The 24,709-nt window shown below is 32.2% G+C and overlaps 1 protein-coding gene across 3 annotated transcripts in view; it reads right to left on the bottom strand.

Annotated features, from left to right (window-relative positions):
* Window positions 1-7,903: 7,903 nt before the first annotated feature.
* The window catches only part of LOC144451331 (arf-GAP with coiled-coil, ANK repeat and PH domain-containing protein 2-like), a 93,766-nt gene continuing 76,960 nt past the window's right edge, over window positions 7,904-24,709 (bottom strand). For 2 of the 3 annotated variants that reach the window (XM_078142137.1, XM_078142139.1), the window contains exons 25-28: window positions 23,526-23,586; window positions 19,376-19,425; window positions 14,343-14,404; window positions 7,904-8,726 (exon numbers count right to left, since the gene is read on the bottom strand). In XM_078142137.1, the coding sequence (XP_077998263.1) occupies window positions 8,623-8,726; window positions 14,343-14,404; window positions 19,376-19,425; window positions 23,526-23,586 (277 nt within the window). In that variant the 3' untranslated portion in view covers window positions 7,904-8,622. The remainder of the gene's footprint in view (window positions 8,727-14,342; window positions 14,405-19,375; window positions 19,426-23,525; window positions 23,587-24,709) is intronic. The other variant, XM_078142138.1, reaches the window with a different exon arrangement.

Below are 24,709 nucleotides of genomic sequence, written 5' to 3'. Positions count from 1 at the left end.
TTACTGTATACCAAATAGGCCAGGATGGTATGTTTTACTGTATACTATAGGCCATGATGGTGTGTTTTACTGTATACCAAATAGGCCAGGATGTTATGTTTTACTGTATACCAAATAGGCCAGGATGGTATGTTTTACTGTATACCAAATGGGCCAAGATGGGAAGTCTTGATTTCTACCAAGTGTCCGACCATCCGTCCGTCCATCCATCTAATATTATCTATCTATCTATCTATCTATCTATCTATCTATCTATCTATCTATCTATCTATCTATCTATCTATCTATCTATCTATCTATCTATCTATCTATCTCTATCTCTATCTCTATCTCTATCTATCTATCTATCTATCTTATCTTATCTTATTCATCTATCCATCCATCCATCCATCCATCTATCCATCCATCTATCTATCTATCTATCTGTCTATCTTATCTATCTATCTATCTTATCTATCTATCTATCTTATTTATCTTATCTATCTATCTATCTATCTATCTATCTATCTATCTATCTTATCTATCTTATCTATCTTTCTATCTATCTATCTATCTATCTTATCTATCTATCTTATCTATCTATCTTATCTATCTATCTTATCTATCTACGTACGTACATATTGATTTTTCCTTCAATGAGATACTTGATTCTTCTATTAGTGATACCGAAGTTTCTGCTGCAATAAAAACACTTAAATCGGGTAAAGCTTGTGGGGATGATGGGATATTAAATGAAATGTTGAAATGTGGTTCAGCCATACTAATGTCTGCTCTCCTTAAACTTTTTAATACAATTATGAAAAGTGAAACATTTCTATCTGTTTGGAGTAAAGGTTTCAAGGTCCTTATTCATAAATCTGGTACAAAAGATAAATCTTGAGGGATTACTCTAAGTAGTTGTGTTGGTAAACTTTTACTGTTATTTTAAATAATCGAATTCAGATTTTCATTCAAAAGAATAACTTGTTGAATTGTGAGCAAATAGGTTTTTAGAAAGGTTGTCGCACATCAGATCATGTATTTGTTGTAAAGACATTGATTAACTTCTACAAACAAAAAAGTAGATCAAAACATGTGTTTGCTTGTTTTGTAGATCTTAAGAAAGCTTTTGATAGTGTTTGGCATTTAGGATTGTTCTACAAATTATCAAAACAAGGTTTCAGAAGTAAATTTTTGAATATCATCAAGTGTATTTATGATAATATTCAGTCTTGTATCAAACTCTCAACTGGTTATACTGATTTCTTTTCTTCTCGCATTGGTACCAGACAAGGTTGTATTCTAAGTCCCACACTGTTCAACCTATTCATTAATGATTTGCCAATGTTACTTCACAGAAAATGTATTGATCCTCCCTTTTTGATAGATAAGAAATTACCGATCCTTATGTTTGCTGATGATATTGTACTTTTGTCAACTTCTAGTCATGGTTTAATTACAACATTCACTCAGATTACTTGAATCTTTTGCAACAAATGGCAACTCACAGTGAGTCTTTAAAAAGACAAAAGTTATGGTGTTCAATGTTCATTTTAAACCACTTAAATATAGTTTCTTTATTTATAATGAAAGAGTAGATATTGTTGCATCATACACTTATTTAGGTATTTCATTAACCCCTTCAGGAAATTTCAAAAATACTAGAGTGGCTTTGAAGAATAAAGCTTTGAGAGCTCTGTTATCCTATATATATATATAGAGAGAGAGAGAGAGATAGATAGATAGATAGATAGATAGATAGATAGATAGATACTAGCTAGGTAGATACATAGATAGATTTACCTATGTATCATGTATCTATCTAGTAAGTAGGTATCAAACTATCTCTATCTATCTCTCTCTCTCTCTCTCTCTCTCTCTCTCTCTCTCTCTCTCTCTCTCTCTCTCTCTCTCTCTCTAAATAAATAAATGAATATACTTTACACTTCGGGTCCAACGGGAAGAAAACCTAGCCCTCGATCTGGAACCAAGCCTTTGTGTTTTAACAAAGTTTGGTTTCTGTGCAGAAATTTACGGTGGTCGTAAATTGAGAAGGGTAAGACTTTACATAGGTATACATAGTGATGCATCTTGCTAGTCAACAAATATTCACACACTGGAGGAGAACTATATTTTAAAGTTTTGTTTTTCCCCTTTCATGTCGAAATCTTACAAAAAACAAAGAAAAGCGCAGGCCAAACACTAAACTAATTTATTGAGAAGAAAACCAGAGAGATTTACTGGACAAATTCCAATAATTACTTTACGTTACCTATATCTTTTCATACTGGAACACAGTATAAGATAATGATGAATAATTGATATCCATGAATACTATATGTGTAACTATACATATTGTACAAATAGCTATGCACATATAGGCTGTCTTGGCCATTGCAAAAACACAAGAGCTGAAAGAAACATACCTACCTACCAACCTACCTATGAACATACATAATACATACATACATACTCATTGGAATGTAAGTGTTGATCTTGCTGGAGAGAACAGTGCTCGATGTAAATATTAGTAGCAGAGCATTATGGACTTAATCAAAAAGAATAAGGATGTAATAAGTCATTACTCAGAGTTTGAATAACGTTTCGTCTCGCTTGTATACAAGTAAGCAGCCGCTATAAATACATACATGTACATATATATACGCATGCACACACACACACACACACACATGTATACATACATACATACATACATAACCAATTCATTATTTCCAGAAGCATTAAAGGTGATTCAAAATGCTCCATACCACAACCTTGAAAAAATGTTCTTTATATGTCTCATAACCAGTAAATGCAAAGCTGACTTCAATATTGCATGATAAGTGAGAGAAAAAGAATGGAAATTGGTGACCCGAGCAGCCATAAACTTGCAGTTACACTGCCTATTGTTCTCCCTTTTGGGGATTATGACGTCATAAGGAGAACCGTTTCGTCTCAGTTAGTATACATGTAGTAAGCAATGGCAGACAATAGTAATTCTGACTTTGATACTCATCAGAATTTATCTCAGAGTGGTGACTCGACTTCTTTCAATGACGATTTTACCATGTTTGTTAGATATATTTGGCTTTTATGTAGGTGTCATGTCCTACGATATTAGCATCAATAGTGAAAATGCTAGTGATGTTGGAGAGTATACCGGGTTCAAGTTGATTGCCTATTCAGCCCTCGATAAAACTAGGAGCTCAACTACTGTTACAAGTCAATGTAATCAATGCAGTATGCAAATCTGGGGAAGCACAAAAATAACCCTCCCTGCTTCAGTGAAGACAACTGCAGACGGTCAATCGTGAACAAGCAAATGACATCTGCCCCACATACACACTTACTCTAAAGTACTAAATAAAAAGAACAGTAAAGCCATAAATAGTAGACTGAGTGACAGGTTTGTTGAGAATTAAAAAAAATTGCATTGATAGAATGACAATGTCCTGACAGGAAACTTGTATGCTGTGGCTGCAAGCAGGGTGACTACAACAACCAGCACAGCTACACAGTCACTTAGGACAAGTACTAAGCACTGCATTGACGATGAGCAATGCACCGGTGAGTGAAGGTCTTTCTATGAGAAATTTTGCTAAAAAGTATGCTGAAAAAGAGAGAAAGTTGGGAGGAAAGATGAGGAGTGAAATCCGGTGTTGGAAGAGTGGTAAACTTGGACATGTGGAATGAAATTGTTACATCAGAGATTACAGTGAGAGAGACGATAGAAGAGAATCGTTGAAAATATAATATATTTCAATGTCTGTCAGTGAAGAATTGTGTAGAATTCACACTGACATCTTGAAGGATGGAATAGTATCTATGTTGTTGCATATGTAGATAGACAATAAATATGATTGATGATAAAATAGTAACTGTTGTGATATTTCAAGCAGCTGAATGCTAAATATGTTTGGTTTAAGTATTAAGTACTGAAATTTGGCTAAGGAAAAAAAAGCCTGGGGGAGTAATATGACATGGTTACTATATAGCACCAGTCACTCCTGTTTAACTGGGTTGTCCCTTGCCTGATCTGGATATTAGTTAAGTCTATGCAATACTTGGGCAATCAAAGATAAGAGAAAGTAAGTAAGCAAGCTTGAAAACATTGATATACAATACAGAATTGTGTTTGTGTTTCATAATAAGCTGCGTATGAATTTAATGAATCTAGGTGAGAGAGCATTTAATTACAGCAAATTAAATATAAAATAATCACCACAATTTCAAGATGACAACTAGAACTTTATGTTAGGGATATGGAGAAATAAAGAGAGACTAGATTTTGATTACAACTCAACTGTTGGTGTGTGTGTGTGTGTGTGTGTGTCTCTCTCTCTCCCTCCCTCCCTCCGTCGTCCCCCCTCTCTCTCTCTTTCTCTCTCTCCCTCCCTCCCTCCCTACCCCCCCTCCCTCCCTCCCTCTGTGTACCTTAATCCACCCAGCTGTATAATTGGGGACCTGGTAGGATAGGAGGTTGCAATGTGAATGCTTTAATCCCATGTGTAACCTAGTCAACCCAGTTGTATAATTGGGGACCTGGTAGGATAGAGGTTTTAATGTGGATGCTGTAATCCTGTGTACCCTAGTCAACCCAGCTGTATAATTGGGGACCTGGTAGGATAGAGGTTGCAATGTGAATGCTTTAATTCTATGTGTACCCTAGTCAACCCAGCTGTATAATTGGGGACCTGGTAGGATAGATGTTGTAATGTGAATGCTTTAATCCTATGTGTACCCCAGCTGTATAATTGGGGACCTGGTAGGATAGAGGTTGCAATGTGAATGCTTTAATCCTATGTGTACCTTAATCCACCCAGCTGTATAATTGGGGACCTGGTAGGATAGAGGTTGCAATGTGAATGCTGTAATCCTATGTATACCCTAGTCAACCCAGCTGTATAATTGGGGACCTGGTAGGATATAGGTTGCAATGTGAATGCTTTAATCCTATGTGTACCCTAGTCAACCCAGCTGTATAATTGGGGACCTGGTAGGATATAGGTTGCAATGTGAATGCTTTAATCCTATGTGTACCCTAGTCAACCCAGCTGTATAATTGGGGACCTGGTAGGATATAGGTTGCAATGTGAATGCTTTAATCCTATGTGTACCCTAGTCAACCCAGCTGTATAATTGGGGACCTGGTAGGATAGACATTGCAATGTGAATGCTTTAATCCTATGTGTACCCTAGTCAACCCAGCTGTATAATTGGGGACCTGGTAGGATAGACATTGCAATGTGAATGCTTTAATCCTATGTATACCCTAGTTAACCCAGCTGTATAATTGGGGACCTGGTAGGATAGAGGTTTCAATGTGAGTGCTTTAATCCTATGTGTACCCTAGTCAACCCAGCTGTATAATTGGGGACCTGGTAGGATAGGAGGCTGCAATGTGAATGCTTTAATCCTATGTGTACCCTAGTCAACCCAGCTGTATAATTGGGGACCTGGTAGGATAGACGTTGCAATGTGAATGCTTTAATCCTATGTGTACCCCAGCTGTATAATTGGGGACCTGGTAGGATAGAGGTTGTAATGTGGATGCTGTAATCCTATGTGTACCCTAGTCAACCCAGCTGTATAATTGGGGACCTGGTAGGATAGACGTTGCAACGTGAATGCTTTAATCCCATGTGTACCCTAGTTAACCCAGCTGTATAATTGGGGACCTGATAGGATAGAGGTTGCAATGTGAATGCTTTAATCCTATGTGTACCCTAGTCAACCCAGCTGTATAATTGGGGACCTGGTAGGATAGGAGGTTGCAATGTGAGTGCTTTAATCGTATGTATACCCTAGTTAACCCAGCTGTATAATTGGGGACCTGGTAGGATAGAGGTTGCAATGTGAATGCTTTAATCCTATGTGTACCCCAGTCAACCCAGTTGTATAATTGGGGACCTGGTAGGATAGACATTGCAATGTGAATGCTTTAATCCTATGTGTATCCCAGTCAACCCAGCTGTATAATTGGGGACCTGGTAGGATAGAGGTTGTAATGTGAATGCTTTAATCCTATGTGTACCCTAGTTAACCCAGCTGTATAATTGGGGACCTGGTAGGATAGAGGTTGTAATGTGAATGCTTCAATCCTATGTGTACCCCAGTCAACCCAGCTGTATAATTGGGGACCTGGCAGGATCCGTAGAGGTTGCAATGTGAATGCTTTAATCCTATGTGTACCCTAGTCAACCCAGCTGTATAATTGGGGACCTGGTAGGATAGAGGTTGCAATGTGAATGCTTTAATCCTATGTGTACCCTAGTCAACCCAGCTGTATAATTGGGGACCTGGTAGGATAGAGGTTGTAATGTGAATGCTTTAATCCTATGTGTACCCCAGCTGTATAATTGGGGACCTGGTAGGATAGACATTGCAATGTGAATGCTTTAATCCTATGTGTACCCCAGTCAACCCAGCTGTATAATTGGGGACCTGGTAGGATCCGTAGAGGTTGCAATGTGAATGCTTTAATTTAATTTAATTTAGCGTAGTGTAGTGCAGTGCAGTCTGGTGTATTGTGTTGAGTGGTGCTGTATTCCAAAATAGAAAACTAGCCTTGATTCTAGTTTTAGAGTAATGGCTATTTAATGACCATAAAACGAAATGTCATTATCCCTGTGTTTATATTCATTGTTACATGATCTAGCTGAAAAACACGACCTTGCTGACATTGTGTCGGAAAAAGTGACTGAAATGAAATGGAAAGCAAGCCTTGTCGAATTTGGTAAATGCCTTGTACCTACTATAGATCCCAAACCAGTCAGAAAGGAATCGTCTCCTCATCTCTTTGGCAATGTGAATACATACGTATGCATGCATATATTATGTACGTATGTATGTATGTACGTACGTACGTATGTAGGTATGTATATACGTATGTATGTATGTATGTATGTATGCATGTACGTACATATGTATGCATGTACGTACGTATGTATGTATGTATGTACGCATGTATGTATGTATGTATGTATGTATGTATGCATGTACGTATGTATGCATGTACGTACGTACGTACGTACGTACTTACGTATGTATGGTATGTATGTATGTATGCATGTACATATGTATGTACGCATGCATGTACGTATGTATGTATGTATGTATGTATGTATGTATGTATGCATGTACGTATGTACGTACGTACGTACGTATGTATGTATGTATGTATGTATGTATGTACGTATGTATGTACGTACCACAGAAACCAAATATTGAAAGAGAAGGTCCATGTCCATACAGCTTGAAGAATGATGTCAAGTGAGGACGCAATCTGTTCTTACACTCCTCCATGATTCATTGTTTAAGAGAAAGATAAATTTCTTCTTTGTCTATATCATTGAAAGACGTCCTCTAGTTTCATTCTAAGCATAGAATCCAAACCAAAATTAGAATATATTGGTTTGAGACTCAATTACCTAGACTCACACACAGCTCTTGCATGCTGGTGCTGTCAGAAAATACATACACACAAAGACAGACAGACAGGCAGACGGACAAGACTCTTTATTGGGTTTCATGGCTAGAGCATGAATAAACCTGTTTTAATTCAGCTGTGCTAAAAACATCATTTCCAAGCTACCTCAAAAAGAGGTTAATCTTGATGCCATTGACAGATAGGCATGAAGTAGCTCATAAAAGATTTAATGATTTCATGACATCAATAAACAATAACCTTTCATTCTAGGCTGTGACTGCAAGCAATCTTTCATGATAATGGCATGCTTTTTCGACCCTAAGCACACATCTCTGAGGCGATCATTTTCATTGAACAATTTTTAATCTACACACCAAAAGTAATGTCACTACCAAATATCAAGGAAATTGGTCTGGCAGTTTTTGACTGTCATTCAACCCCCCCCCCCCCCCCACACACACACACATACATACACCCCCCCCCCCCCCCCACACACACACACACATATTTCACCATGGCTATAGCACTACCGAACCTCAGTACAGTTGTACTAAAGTTCATTGATGTCGTTTCTAATTTCTTATCAAACTTTGGATTTGGTATATTTATGATGTTACACTCAGTAAATTTAATCAGTTGTTTTTATTGTTTGACAGTTTTTTTTTTTAAATGAGATGCATTGCAAAGGCTATATTTGTTGGTCTAGTACCTTTACTGTCAGCTCATGTAACCTGACAGATTTTCTGTGTCCTCGGTCACTGGTACAAAGAACAAAATATGTTTAAAAAATTACTTACATGTCAAAAAAGAATCTGTAACTTTATGTGTATTTTATCCTTTCATAAATTGTGAAGATTTCTAAAAGTTCATTAACAAGTTCACAAAAACTATTTTTTATGAGGTAATGTTATGACATCTACATGACTCCTGGAACAGCAGACTATTTAGACTGAAATGTCTATGACAATCCTAATTTGTCAGGATACCTCCAAATCACAGGTCATCAAAACTTGGATTGGATTTAGTTCTATTACTATGAGTTGTACTGTCTTTCATTTTGACCTGTACTTCATATTTCATGGTCAGCAATCACTTCTGGATCACAAACAATCCCAACACTACTGACTCAATGCATATGTCATGTGTTCTCTCAGCATTTCACAATATAAATCTATATAATCAAAAGGTCAACTGATGGAAGATGAAATTAAGGATCAACTTTTATCGTCATACATGCTTTTCCTGTTGAGTTTTTCCGGTGCATTGGAAGCCATTTCAGTGAAGTCTTTGAAAACATCCTGGAAGGTTTCATCTCCTGCTGCATAAAATACAATAGATGTATATGTAATTATCTGATATTGTATATGTAATTATCTGATATTGTATATGTAATTATCTGATATTATATATGTAATTATCTGATATTGTATATGTAATTATCTGATATTATATATGTAATTATCTGATATTGTATATGTAATTATCTGATATTGTATATGTAATTATCTGATACTGTATATGTAATTATCTGATATTGTATATGTAATTATCTGATATTGTATATGTAATTATCTGATATTGTATATGTAATTATCTGATATTGTAAATGTAAATATCTGATATTGTATATGTAATTATCTGATATTGTATATGTAATTATCTGATATTGTAAATGTAATTATCTGATATTGTATATGTAATTATCTGATATTTTATATGTAATTATCTGATACTGTATATGTAATTATCTGATATTTTATATGTAATTATCTGATACTGTATATGTAATTATCTGATATTGTATAATTATGTAATTATCTGATATTTTATATGTAATTATCTGATACTGTATATGTAATTATCTGATACTGTATATGTAATTATCTGATATTTTATATGTAATTATCTGATACTGTATATGTAATTATCTGATATTGTATATGTAATTATCTGATATTGTATATGTAATTATCTGATACTGTATATGTAATTATCTGATACTGTATATGTAATTATCTGATACTGTATATGTAATTATCTGATACTGTATATGTAATTATCTGATACTGTATATGTAATTATCTGATACTGTATATGTAATTATCTGATATTGTATATGTAATTATCTGATATTGTATGGAATTATCTGATATTGTATGTGTAATTATCTGATATTGTATAATATGTAATTATCTGATATTGTATATGTAATTATCTGATATTGTATATGTAATTATCTGATATTGTATGGAATTATCTGATATTGTATATGTAATTATCTGATACTGTATATGTAATTATCTGATATTGTAAATGTAATTATCTGATATTGTATATGTAATTATCTGATATTGTATATGTAATTATCTGATATTGTAAATGTAATTATCTGATATTGTATATGTAATTATCTGATACTGTATATGTAATTATCTGATACTGTATATGTAATTATCTGATATTGTATATGTAATTATCTGATATTGTATATGTAATTATCTGATACTGTATATGTAATTATCTGATATTTTATATGTAATTATCTGATATTTTATATGTAATTATCTGATATTGTATATGTAATTATCTGATATTGTAAATGTAATTATCTGATACTGTATATGTAATTATCTGATATTGTAAATGTAATTATCTGATATTGTATAATATGTAATTATCTGATATTGTATAATATGTAATTATCTGATACTGTATAATTATCTGATATTGTAAATGTAATTATCTGATATTGTATATGTAATTATCTGATATTGTATATGTAATTATCTGATACTGTATATGTAATTATCTGATACTGTATATGTAATTATCTGATACTGTATATGTAATTATCTGATATTGTATATGTAATTATCTGATATTGTATATGTAATTATCTGATATTGTATATGTAATTATCTGATACTGTATATGTAATTATCTGATACTGTATATGTAATTATCTGATATTGTAAATGTAATTATCTGATATTGTATATGTAATTATCTGATATTGTATATGTAATTATCTGATATTGTATGGAATTATCTGATATTGTATGTGTAATTATCTGATATTGTAAATGTAATTATCTGATATTTTATATGTAATTATCTGATATTGTATATGTAATTATCTGATATTGTAAATGTAATTATCTGATATTGTAAATGTAATTATCTGATATTGTATATGTAATTATCTGATATTGTATATGTAATTATCTGATACTGTATATGTAATTATCTGATATTGTATATGTAATTATCTGATATTGTATAATGTAATTATCTGATATTGTATATGTAATTATCTGATATTGTATATGTAATTATCTGATACTGTATGTGTAATTATCTGATATTGTATGTGTAATTATCTGATACTGTATATGTAATTATCTGATACTGTATATGTAATTATCTGATATTGTATATGTAATTATCTGATATTGTATAATGTAATTATCTGATATTGTATATGTAATTATCTGATATTGTATATGTAATTATCTGATATTGTATATGTAATTATCTGATATTGTATATGTAATTATCTGATATTGTATATGTAATTATCTGATATTGTATGGAATTATCTGATATTGTATGTGTAATTATCTGATACTGTATATGTAATTATCTGATACTGTATATGTAATTATCTGATACTGTATATGTAATTATCTGATATTGTATATGTAATTATCTGATATTGTATATGTAATTATCTGATATTGTATTTTATGTAATTATCTGATATTGTAAATGTAATTATCTGATACTGTATATGTAATTATCTGATATTGTATGGAATTATCTGATATTGTATATGTAATTATCTGATACTGTATATGTAATTATCTGATACTGTATATGTAATTATCTGATATTTTATATGTAATTATCTGATATTGTATATGTAATTATCTGATACTGTATATGTAATTATCTGATATTGTATATGTAATTATCTGATATTGTATATGTAATTATCTGATATTGTATATGTAATTATCTGATATTGTAAATGTAATTATCTGATATTGTATATGTAATTATCTGATATTGTATATGTAATTATCTGATATTGTAAATGTAATTATCTGATATTGTATATGTAATTATCTGATATTTTATATGTAATTATCTGATACTGTATATGTAATTATCTGATATTTTATATGTAATTATCTGATACTGTATATGTAATTATCTGATATTGTATAATTATGTAATTATCTGATATTTTATATGTAATTATCTGATACTGTATATGTAATTATCTGATACTGTATATGTAATTATCTGATATTTTATATGTAATTATCTGATACTGTATATGTAATTATCTGATATTGTATATGTAATTATCTGATATTGTATATGTAATTATCTGATACTGTATATGTAATTATCTGATACTGTATATGTAATTATCTGATACTGTATATGTAATTATCTGATACTGTATATGTAATTATCTGATACTGTATATGTAATTATCTGATATTGTATATGTAATTATCTGATATTGTATGGAATTATCTGATATTGTATGTGTAATTATCTGATATTGTATAATATGTAATTATCTGATATTGTATATGTAATTATCTGATACTGTATATGTAATTATCTGATATTGTATGGAATTATCTGATATTGTATATGTAATTATCTGATACTGTATATGTAATTATCTGATATTGTAAATGTAATTATCTGATATTGTATATGTAATTATCTGATATTGTAAATGTAATTATCTGATATTGTATATGTAATTATCTGATACTGTATATGTAATTATCTGATACTGTATATGTAATTATCTGATATTGTATATGTAATTATCTGATATTGTATATGTAATTATCTGATATTTTATATGTAATTATCTGATATTTTATATGTAATTATCTGATATTGTATATGTAATTATCTGATATTGTAAATGTAATTATCTGATACTGTATATGTAATTATCTGATATTGTAAATGTAATTATCTGATATTGTAAATGTAATTATCTGATATTGTATAATATGTAATTATCTGATATTGTATAATATGTAATTATCTGATACTGTATAATTATCTGATATTGTAAATGTAATTATCTGATATTGTATATGTAATTATCTGATATTGTATATGTAATTATCTGATACTGTATATGTAATTATCTGATACTGTATATGTAATTATCTGATACTGTATATGTAATTATCTGATATTGTATATGTAATTATCTGATATTGTATATGTAATTATCTGATATTGTATATGTAATTATCTGATACTGTATATGTAATTATCTGATACTGTATATGTAATTATCTGATATTGTAAATGTAATTATCTGATATTGTATATGTAATTATCTGATATTGTATATGTAATTATCTGATATTGTATGGAATTATCTGATATTGTATGTGTAATTATCTGATATTGTAAATGTAATTATCTGATATTTTATATGTAATTATCTGATATTGTATATGTAATTATCTGATATTGTAAATGTAATTATCTGATATTGTAAATGTAATTATCTGATATTGTATATGTAATTATCTGATATTGTATATGTAATTATCTGATACTGTATATGTAATTATCTGATATTGTATATGTAATTATCTGATATTGTATAATGTAATTATCTGATATTGTATATGTAATTATCTGATATTGTATATGTAATTATCTGATACTGTATGTGTAATTATCTGATATTGTATGTGTAATTATCTGATACTGTATATGTAATTATCTGATACTGTATATGTAATTATCTGATATTGTATATGTAATTATCTGATATTGTATAATGTAATTATCTGATATTGTATATGTAATTATCTGATATTGTATATGTAATTATCTGATATTGTATATGTAATTATCTGATATTGTATATGTAATTATCTGATATTGTATATGTAATTATCTGATATTGTATGGAATTATCTGATATTGTATGTGTAATTATCTGATACTGTATATGTAATTATCTGATACTGTATATGTAATTATCTGATACTGTATATGTAATTATCTGATATTGTATATGTAATTATCTGATATTGTATATGTAATTATCTGATATTGTATTTTATGTAATTATCTGATATTGTAAATGTAATTATCTGATACTGTATATGTAATTATCTGATATTGTATGGAATTATCTGATATTGTATATGTAATTATCTGATACTGTATATGTAATTATCTGATACTGTATATGTAATTATCTGATACTGTATATGTAATTATCTGATACTGTATATGTAATTATCTGATATTGTATATGTAATTATCTGATATTGTATATGTAATTATCTGATACTGTATATGTAATTATCTGATACTGTATATGTAATTATCTGATATTGTATATGTAATTATCTGATATTGTATATGTAATTATCTGATACTGTATATGTAATTATCTGATATTTTATATGTAATTATCTGATATTGTATATGTAATTATCTGATATTGTATATGTAATTATCTGATACTGTATATGTAATTATCTGATACTGTATATGTAATTATCTGATATTTTATATGTAATTATCTGATATTGTATATGTAATTATCTGATATTGTATGTGTAATTATCTGATATTTTATAGCCTGTTTTTGTATTTTGACACATACATGTATTATACCACAGGAGTTTGAAATTGGCTGTATTTATTTACAAATACTTCTTTTCTTATTGTTTACGTTCTTTCTTTACAAAAAGTAGTTTTTTGTTTGTTTACTTATTTGTTGATCTTTAAAAATATCTTTTCCCTGCAAGGTGTCATTTAATAAAGTAGTGATTTGAAAATGTGGTCTGTTGTTTCTGGTCCAATGGTCTTCAGTCTTACAAACAATTTAAAATATTAGTATTATTACCATGCAACTTACCTGAATTTGAAAACATACCCTCGCTTTCCCTCATATCTTCGTGTAACCTTGCTAGCCGTAGTCTACATTAATCAGATAAACATAGGCTGGTTAGACAAACACTACATGATGCAAAGTTAAGTTAGTTGAGTTAGGCAAACACTACATGATGCAAAGTTTAGTTAGTTGAGTTAGGCATACCTTCATGTTAAACTTCACTAGCCATTGTCTACACATTGATCAGACAAACAGTTGAGTTAGGCAAACACTACATGCTGCAAAGTTAAGTTAGTTGAGTTTGGCAAACACTACATGCTGCAAAGTAAAGGGGAATGCTACTCCAAAAATAAAGGCATTTTTGTAAACTTTGGGTTCTAGAGTCATGTTAAGATGTTACATCATTTACATTATGTGGAATTACCAAGAAATATGAAGTCAAAACTTTTGGCCATCTTGTTAGTGGACATGCATTGCTTCAAGGGATAGCCTCATAAATATGGAATGGCAAACATAGTCGTGGTGTATTCATGAGTATCAAAAACATACACAAGGCCAACAAATTTTGACTTTGTATTTTTCGGCAATCACATGTAATGTAAGAGATGTAAAATCAAAATCATAAAATGAATCTCTACCTCTCAAAGTATACAAAGATGCTTTATATCATGGGGTGGCACTCCCCTTCAAGCTAGTTGAGTTAGGCAAACACTACATGACACAAAATTAAGCTAGTTGAGTTAGGCATATAATTGTAACTACATCTGTTGGCAAATAGTAAATGTCATGTTGATATTGTGACATGATATCTGAAGATCCAATTCAGTATTTGATCTGTATTTCAAATCTTAAAGTGGCCATATGGATGAGGATTGGGTATGTACTTTGAAGTTTTAATACTAAATAATTTTATTGGCACTTTCTACTTGAAAACTCAATGTTAAACAACATTGCAAAAAGCTAAAAAAAAATGTGACAAATGTTGCACGTAACAATAATAAAGATTTCCTTTACAATATGTTGAATTACAAACAAGGACTTGGCGTATGTTGTTTCACATTGATTTATCAAGTAGGAAGCAATTTTTGAAATTCATAAATTAAAAATCCAAAATAAATACCCAATCCTCATTGATATGGCCATTGTAAGATAAACACAGTATCGTACATGGTAAAGTACAGTTTGTAATGCCCTTATTTCAATGTTTTATGTTCAGCAATTTTATACATAAAATGTTACTTGACCACAGAATACTATGAACCTGGAAATTTTCACTTTTAATATTTCACTGAAACCAAGGCGTTTACATTGTACTATGATTGGGTTTTAAGGAACTGGCAGTTTATGTTGTCATTTTCAAACCTGGTTAATGTTGTTTAGCCTCATATGGTTGTTTTTGATATCACTACTCTGATCACACAACAACACTTGTGAACCTAAATCAAACAGACTTAGATATGTTGTGTCTGCTCGTTGGACATGGAACATGCCTACTCATGTTGTGTCTCCTCATTGGACATGGGACATGCCTACTCTTCAAGATGACGTGATGGAATAAACCATTCAACAATAAAGGATGGGTCGGGTACAGGGGGGGGGGGGAACCTGTTCAAGCATGTCTGAGTTATGGCTTTGGACATGAAAACTGCGCCAACAAAATCGCTGCCAGGCAGCCATATCGGATTGTATCACGGTGAAAATGGAAAATATCCATTTTCGTCATGACACAATACGATATGTATGTCATAGAACACTGTTCCAATACTAACTTTGAATGAGATCTGTTCAAGCATGTCTGAGTTATGGCTTTGGAGATGGAAAATTAGCAAACAAAATGGCTGCTAGGCGGCCATATTGGCTCATATCACGAAACAAATTGACGTGCATATATATGCCATTGTATGTTGCCCCTGTACCAAGTTTGAAAAAAATCCAGGCAGCTCCAAGAAACGGCTCTTGACGGACGGACAGACAGACAGACGGACGGACGGACGGAACCCAATCCATAAGTCCCTGTCCCGGACTTCATCTGGCGGGGACTAATAAGGTGCTGACTCTAAAATATATGCTTTCTTTGCTTATACAGACATAAAGGTTGTCTACAGGAAGGGGGGGGGGGGGTGTCACACTTCCAGCAAAATCAGAGTAAATTCTGGACTTATCCCAATTTAAAAGATCAGATTTAAACTGAATGCCTTCTGTATTGTGAAAAGTCTTTCGATTTTCGTTGTTGGAATACAAACTTCTTAGCTATAGCCATCATACATGATATACCCCTTAATTGGCAAATAGTTAGGCCAAACTATAAGAAATATGAAGTTTGTATACTTAAGGTATTGCCTAATTACCGAAAATAATTAATCATGCAGATGAATTATCAAGCTTTATAGGACACAAACAGACAGACTGACAGACAGACAGACACTGAGACAGACAGACAATTCTTGATGCCTAAAGCCCTACTCAGTGAACTACTAGCTCAGTTGTGCAAAGGGACAAAGGGAATTTAGATCTAATCAGTATTAGTTCATTACAAGACTAAATTAAAATTACGGTATATTTTGAAAAAGTCAAAATTATAAAATGTAAAATATGAAATATTATTAGAGTTACTTTTATACCAGTAATAGTTACCATTTAATAGATATAGTAGTAGTGATATCTGGGTGAGTTTAAAGTGGCCATAGGGATGAGGATTTGGTATTATTATGAATTTTGAATTTACTAAACAATTTTATCATGGCTTCCTACTTGAAAAATCAATATGAAACAAAATTGACAAAATCAGTGTTTGTAACTCAATAAATTGCAAAAGCATAACAAATGTGTAAAATGTTTGTTATTGAATGTATTGTAACAAACTTTGAGCTTTATGCAATGTAAAGTATAAGAGTGTATACTTTTATTTGTATTGAGTTAACACAAACAGGGACTTGGTGTATGTTGATTCACCCATACCCAATCCTCATCAATGTGACCACTTTAAAATGAAACCATTCAGCATTGTGATATTTTGTTACAGCATTGATGTCAAAAAAAACATCATGGTTATTTGAAAGTAGACGAGTCTCAGAGTGGGCTGATCAATTATATCACCAAGCAATGTATATACGGTACATGGATGTCAGTGTATACACCAAGCTATGGCATATACACAGATGTCAGTGTACACACCAAGCTATGGCATATACACAGATGTCAGTGTACACACCAAGCTATGACATATACACAGATGTCAGTGTATACACCAAGCTATGGAATATACCCAGATGTCAGTGTACACACCAAGCTATGACATATACACAGATGTCAGTGTACACACCAAGCTATGACATATACACAGATGTCAGTGTACACACCAAGCTATGGAATATACACAGATGTCAGTGTATACACCAAGCTATGGAATATACACATGTCAGATGTCAGTGTATACACCAAGCTATGACATATACACAGATGTCAGTGTATACACCAAGCTATGGCATATACACGTATGTCAGTGTATACACCAAGCTATGGCATATACACATGTCAGATGTCAGTGTATAGACCAAGCTATGGCATATACACATGTCAGATGTCAGTGTATACACCAAGCTATGGCATATACACATGTCAGATGTCAGTGTATAGACCAAGCTATGGCATATACACATGTCAGATGTCAGTGTATACACCAAGCTATGGCATATACACATGTCAGATGTCAGTGTATACACCAAGCTATGGAATATACACAGATGTCAGTGTACACACCAAGCTATGGCATATACACATGTCAGATGTCAGTGTATACACCAAGCTATGGAATATACACAGATGTCAGTGTATACACCAAGCTATGGCATATACACATGTCAGATGTCAGTGTATACACCAAGTCATGTGAGATTTGAAGTATGTATTAAGATACTAGCTTCAGTACTAAAATCTATTATGTGAATTGCTCATTGAAAGTAAACCTATGGTACATCACCAAACAATATCGGACAGGAGAACTTTGTTATATGAAATTTGAAGAGTGTTGATTTTGGAAAATGGCAAGTCGAACATCGGCTGTACTGATCTGACTTGTATAAACTGGGATTAATCATAGACAATGTGTAACTATGCATTAAAATGTCATAATTTATTCAAGCCCACATCACTTCAAAGGAAATGCCACAATTTCCTGTCCCTCCCTCTCCCACATCTATTGAAAGGGTTTCTTGCTAATCTGCCTTTTCCTTGTCTGTTTTAATATCTAAATATTGTCTGTAATTTGATTTCAAATTTAGCACTGCACACTGACACTTCAAAATATCAAGAAGGTAAGTTACATGGATTCACCTGTCATTCATATGTGGGTCACATGAATGTTTTAATACCTTACTTAATATGCATAATGCAATGTGTGAGTAGCTGCAGCATGTACAAATACTCTAACCAAAAAACAATTGACTTCAACCACTACAAAGATATAGTGAACTTTCTGAATGTACATGTGTTTGTAAGCAATTTGAGGTACTAAACAATTTAGGCAAACTTGAGAAAGGCAAAACTAAATGTCCTAAACTGAAGAATTGTAATGATGCAAAAATAATCTAGACAATGAAGTCTAGAGGAAAAGACTGCCATCTATAGTTGTCAAATCAACCAAATATTACATATTATTACTGATGGTAGTTAGTATGATGTGGGATGTGAAAGGAGACAAGGTATGCCAATAATAATAATGATTCTATGTACACCAGACCCATGTGATTTTAGTTTTATATTCCCCAGGATCTCAAAAAATTGTTTGACTTAATGGTATACCTTGTCTGAAGGGTCGAGAAAAATTGTGTTGTTTCTTCCTCTCACATCCTCCTGTTTGACACACTTAAGTCTGTAATTTAGTGACAAGTGAAGTAAAGTCAGAATTCTGTGAGTGTGCTACTGCCAGTTTACAGTTATCAAAACACACAACAATTTGTGGACTTGCAACACATACATGTACATACACAAAACACAAAATGTTATTAATTTCATGATAAGAAGAGTAAGTATAGTGTGTAGGCTTTATCTGTACTTACAGGGTGACTATGTCTGCATTGGCTGTGGTCAGGCCAATTTTCAAGGCATCCTTCAAACAAACAAGAAACAGAACAAAGTTAGAGCTTTGTATCCATTTAACATGCTTGGGAAGAGTTTGTCTGTATCATGTAGCAGCCATGTACATGTAAGTTATAAAATTGTTGTAAATAACATCATGTTATGCAAGGCAGTAGATCGTAGAGGGCATACATATACATATATATATATAGGAATAAGCAATGAATTATTGCTTGCATGCCGTTGTAGAATATTCAAGATAGGGAACTAAGAGACAGCTTTTTGTTAGTGTATACAAATGATTGCGTGTATTTGGTGTCTAGCTCATCACATGACAGAGACCAGTGCAGTGCAGAGACCAGGGCCACTTTACCATACAGCTATATTGTATAGTGCAGAGACCAGGGCCACTTTACCATACAGCTATATTGTATAGCGCAGGTTAGAAAAGATTGCAGGCTATGTTCTTTCAAAAGAATTGCTCATATTAAATTGTTTAAACAGAAGTTGATAGATTTTCAAGTTTGTCTGGTTTACTTCATACAAGATATAACCCCATATGGTGTGTTGTATGGCACAGTTATCGTGATTGGTGTCTCTAGATACAGAAATTGGCTTCTTATATACCAGTAGAGGTCAAAGTCAAAGGTCAGGGTATAAAAAGAGAGCTTACTTTGCAGTGATATTTTTTTTTTTTTTATTTTTTTTTTTATGGCAAGCTGAAATTATAATATATGATAGTTTCTGTATACAGAGCTCAGCTGACTTCCTACTAGAAAATGTTTTATTACATTAACTTTGCAGTGATATTGGTTTAGAGATTTAAGAGTGTTTGGGTATTAACCTTCCCAAGTTAACATTGAAAAACAAAGAGACAATCTCAATTTCATCCTCATAGCGACAGTGGTACAATTCTCAATGTCTTAATTGTCATAGTGACAGTGGTACAATTCTCAATGTCTTAATTGTCATAGTGACAGTGGTACAATTCTCAATGTCTTAATTGTCATAGTGACAGTGGTACAATTCTAAATGTCTTAATTGTCATAGTGACAGTGGTACAATTCTCAATGTCTTAATTGTCATAGTGACAGTGGTACAATTCTCAATGTCTTAATTGTCATAGTGACAGTGGTACAATTCTCAATGTCTTAATTGTCATAGTGACAGTGGTACAATTCTAAATGTCTTAATTGTCATAGTGACAGTGGTACAATTCTCAATGTCTTAATTGTCATAGTGACAGTGGTACAGTTTTCAATGTCTTAATTGTCATAGTGACTGTGGTACAATTCTAAATGTCTTAATTGTCATAGTGACAGTGGTACAATTCTAAATGTCTTAATTGTCATAGTGACAGTGGTACAGTTTTCAATGTCTTAATTGTCATAGTGACAGTGGTACAATTCTAAATGTCTTAATTGTCATAGTGACAGTGGTACAATTCTAAATGTCTTAATTGTCATAGTGACAGTGGTACAATTCTAAATGTCTTAATTGTCATAGTGACAGTGGTACAATTCTCAATGTCTTAATTATCATAGTGACAGTGGTACAATTCTAAATGTCTTAATTGTCATAGTGACAGTGGTACAATTCTAAATGTCTTAATTGTCATAGTGACAGTGGTACAATTCTCAATGTCTTAATTGTCATAGTGACAGTGGTACAATTCTAAATGTCTTAATTGTCATAGTGACAGTGGTACAATTCTCAATGTCTTAATTGTCATAGTGACAGTGGTACAATTCTAAATGTCTTAATTGTCATAGTGACAGTGGTACAGTTTTCAATGTCTTATTTGTCATAGTGACAGTGGTACAATTCTAAATGTCTTAATTGTCATAGTGACAGTGGTACAATTCTAAATGTCTTAATTGTCATAGTGACTGTGGTACAATTCTAAATGTCTTAATTGTCATAGTGACAGTGGTACAATTCTAAATGTCTTAATTGTCATAGTGACAGTGGTACAATTCTAAATGTCTTAATTGTCATAGTGACAGTGGTACAATTCTAAATGTCTTAATTGTCATAGTGACAGTGGTACAATTCTAAATGTCTTAATTGTCATAGTGACAGTGGTACAATTCTAAATGTCTTAATTGTCATAGTGACAGTGGTACAATTCTAAATGTCTTAATTGTCAGAGTGACAGTGGTACAATTCTAAATGTCTTAATTGTCATAGTGACAGTGGTACAATTCTAAATGTCTTAATTGTCATAGTGACAGTGGTACAATTCTAAATGTCTTAATTGTCATAGTGACAGTGGTACAATTCTAAATGTCTTAATTGTCATAGTGACAGTGGTACAATTCTAAATGTCTTAATTGTCATAGTGACAGTGGTACAATTCTAAATGTCTTAATTGTCATAGTGACAGTGGTACAATTCTAAATGTCTTAATTGTCATAGTGACAGTGGTACAGTTTTCAATGTCTTATTTGTCATAGTGACAGTGGTACAATTCTAAATGTCTTAATTGTCATAGTGACAGTGGTACAATTCTAAATGTCTTAATTGTCATAGTGACAGTGGTACAGTTTTCAATGTCTTAATTGTCATAGTGACAGTGGTACAATTCTAAATGTCTTAATTGTCATAGTGACAGTGGTACAATTCTAAATGTCTTAATTGTCATAGTGACAGTGGTACAATTCTAAATGTCTTAATTGTCATAGTGACAGTGGTACAATTCTAAATGTCTTAATTGTCATAGTGACAGTGGTACAATTCTAAATGTCTTAATTGTATTAGTGACAGTGGTACAATTCTAAATGTCTTAATTGTCATAGTGACAGTGGTACAATTCTAAATGTCTTAATTGTCATAGTGACAGTGGTACAATTCTCAATGTCTTAATTGTCATAGTGACAGTGGTACAATTCTCAATGTCTTAATTGTCATAGTGACAGTGGTACAATTCTAAATGTCTTAATTGTCATAGTGACAGTGGTACAATTCTAAATGTCTTAATTGTCATAGTGACAGTGGTACAATTCTAAATGTCTTAATTGTCATAGTGACAGTGGTACAATTCTAAATGTCTTAATTGTCATAGTGACAGTGGTACAATTCTCAATGTCTTAATTATCATAGTGACAGTGGTACAATTCTAAATGTCTTAATTGTCATAGTGACAGTGGTACAATTCTAAATGTCTTAATTGTCATAGTGACAGTGGTACAATTCTAAATGTCTTAATTGTCATAGTGACAGTGGTACAATTCTAAATGTCTTAATTGTCATAGTGACAGTGGTACAATTCTAAATGTCTTAATTGTCATAGTGACAGTGGTACAATTCTAAATGTCTTAATTGTCATAGTGACAGTGGTACAATTCTCAATGTCTTAATTATCATAGTGACAGTGGTACAATTCTAAATGTCTTAATTGTCATAGTGACAGTGGTACAATTCTAAATGTCTTAATTGTCATAGTGACAGTGGTGCAATTCTCAATGTCTTAATTGTCATAGTGACAGTGGTACAATTCTAAATGTCTTAATTGTCATAGTGACAGTGGTACAGTTTTCAATGTCTTATTTGTCATAGTGACAGTGGTACAATTCTAAATGTCTTAATTGTCATAGTGACAGTGGTACAATTCTCAATGTCTTAATTGTCATAGTGACTGTGGTACAATTCTAAATGTCTTAATTGTCATAGTGACAGTGGTACAATTCTAAATGTCTTAATTGTCATAGTGACAGTGGTACAATTCTCAATGTCTTAATTGTCAGAGTGACAGTGGTACAATTCTAAATGTCTTAATTGTCATAGTGACAGTGGTACAATTCTAAATGTCTTAATTGTCATAGTGACAGTGGTACAATTCTAAATGTCTTAATTGTCATAGTGACAGTGGTACAATTCTAAATGTCTTAATTGTCATAGTGACAGTGGTACAATTCTAAATGTCTTAATTGTCATAGTGACAGTGGTACAATTCTCAATGTCTTAATTGTCATAGTGACAGTGGTACAATTCTAAATGTCTTAATTGTCATAGTGACAGTGGTACAATTCTCAATGTCTTAATTGTCAGAGTGACAGTGGTACAATTCTAAATGTCTTAATTGTCATAGTGACAAACTCATTCTCAATTTTACTGTAAGTTGTTACTTACTTGACCGTCTTCATCCACTGCATGTTGGTTGGCACCTCTTTTCAGGAACAAACAAACTTGCCTGTGAGAGAAAGTGACCCACATATTAAACAGATATGTTCAGACATTTCATGTCAATATGTTCATCTACTACACTTCCAATCACTAGCTATATCAATTTCACAGATGTCCCCTATATAAAGGGGATTATGGGTAATGTATGCATATGCGGGAAATTCTAACTGCTGTAAGGAGCACTGACTTTGCCCTCATATCTTCATCCCATTTTGCATTGAAAAAGTTTCACATGGCTCTCATATTTCATATATACTGTTTGTAAATATATAGTGATGCAACATGAGTAGAAATAACTTGGTAGTCAATATAGTAGGTTACCATCAAACTGACACAAAATTTGTTTCAAAAAAGTAAAAACCGTTGCCCCAGTTGTCAATTAGGCTTGCAAGTTACACAAAGCATGATAATACACAATCATGGAGGCATCAGAAAATATTTTGTTTCATTCGAATTTGGGAGTTGAAATTCTTCCCAGATTTCTCAAAATCTTTTCCATATGTTTTGGCACTATCCGGCAAGAATCCCCGCCATGTAAATGACATCAATTGACATCATAGTCAAACATACGGAAACAGAATGGAGACCAAACTAGAGTTGGTACTCACCCCACGTGCATTTTTGTGTTTTGAAATAGCCGGGGTGGTACTCGTACACATCGGGATAACTCGGAGAAGCACATGTTTGTGATTTTATTGACTTTTTACTGAGATGAGACATTGGGTTTGGAAATACAAGTTTAATCAATCATAAAACAGCCATAACAGATACTTTCAAAGAATTAGAACATGGAAGGAAAATAACGGGAACATCTATGACATTTCTACCAAACTCGAGATTGCACGTAGCTAGCTACCTAGTGTACATTAAGTATTGAAGTGTAAAGCTTTGTCTGTTCTGGCCCGTGTGATACTTGTGAAGTTAATTTTGAAGTTTTCCCGTATATGTTGTCAAATCTACAATGTAATCTGTAAAAAAAATTGTCATCTATCTAACGATTTTGGTGTTTTCAAATTTACGTAACGATCGACCAAATGCCGACGGTAGTGTATGTGTGCAACTGTACTCTAGTACCTTGCTCAAATGATACAAGTTAGTTCATGCCAAAGTACATCAGTTTACAATTTCAA

This window comes from Glandiceps talaboti, chromosome 21 (genome assembly GCF_964340395.1).
Source record: "Glandiceps talaboti chromosome 21, keGlaTala1.1, whole genome shotgun sequence".
Lineage (NCBI taxonomy): Eukaryota > Metazoa > Hemichordata > Enteropneusta > Spengelidae > Glandiceps > Glandiceps talaboti.
The sequence above is the reverse complement of the archived record's forward strand: the minus strand, read 5'-3'. Positions and strand labels throughout refer to the sequence as shown.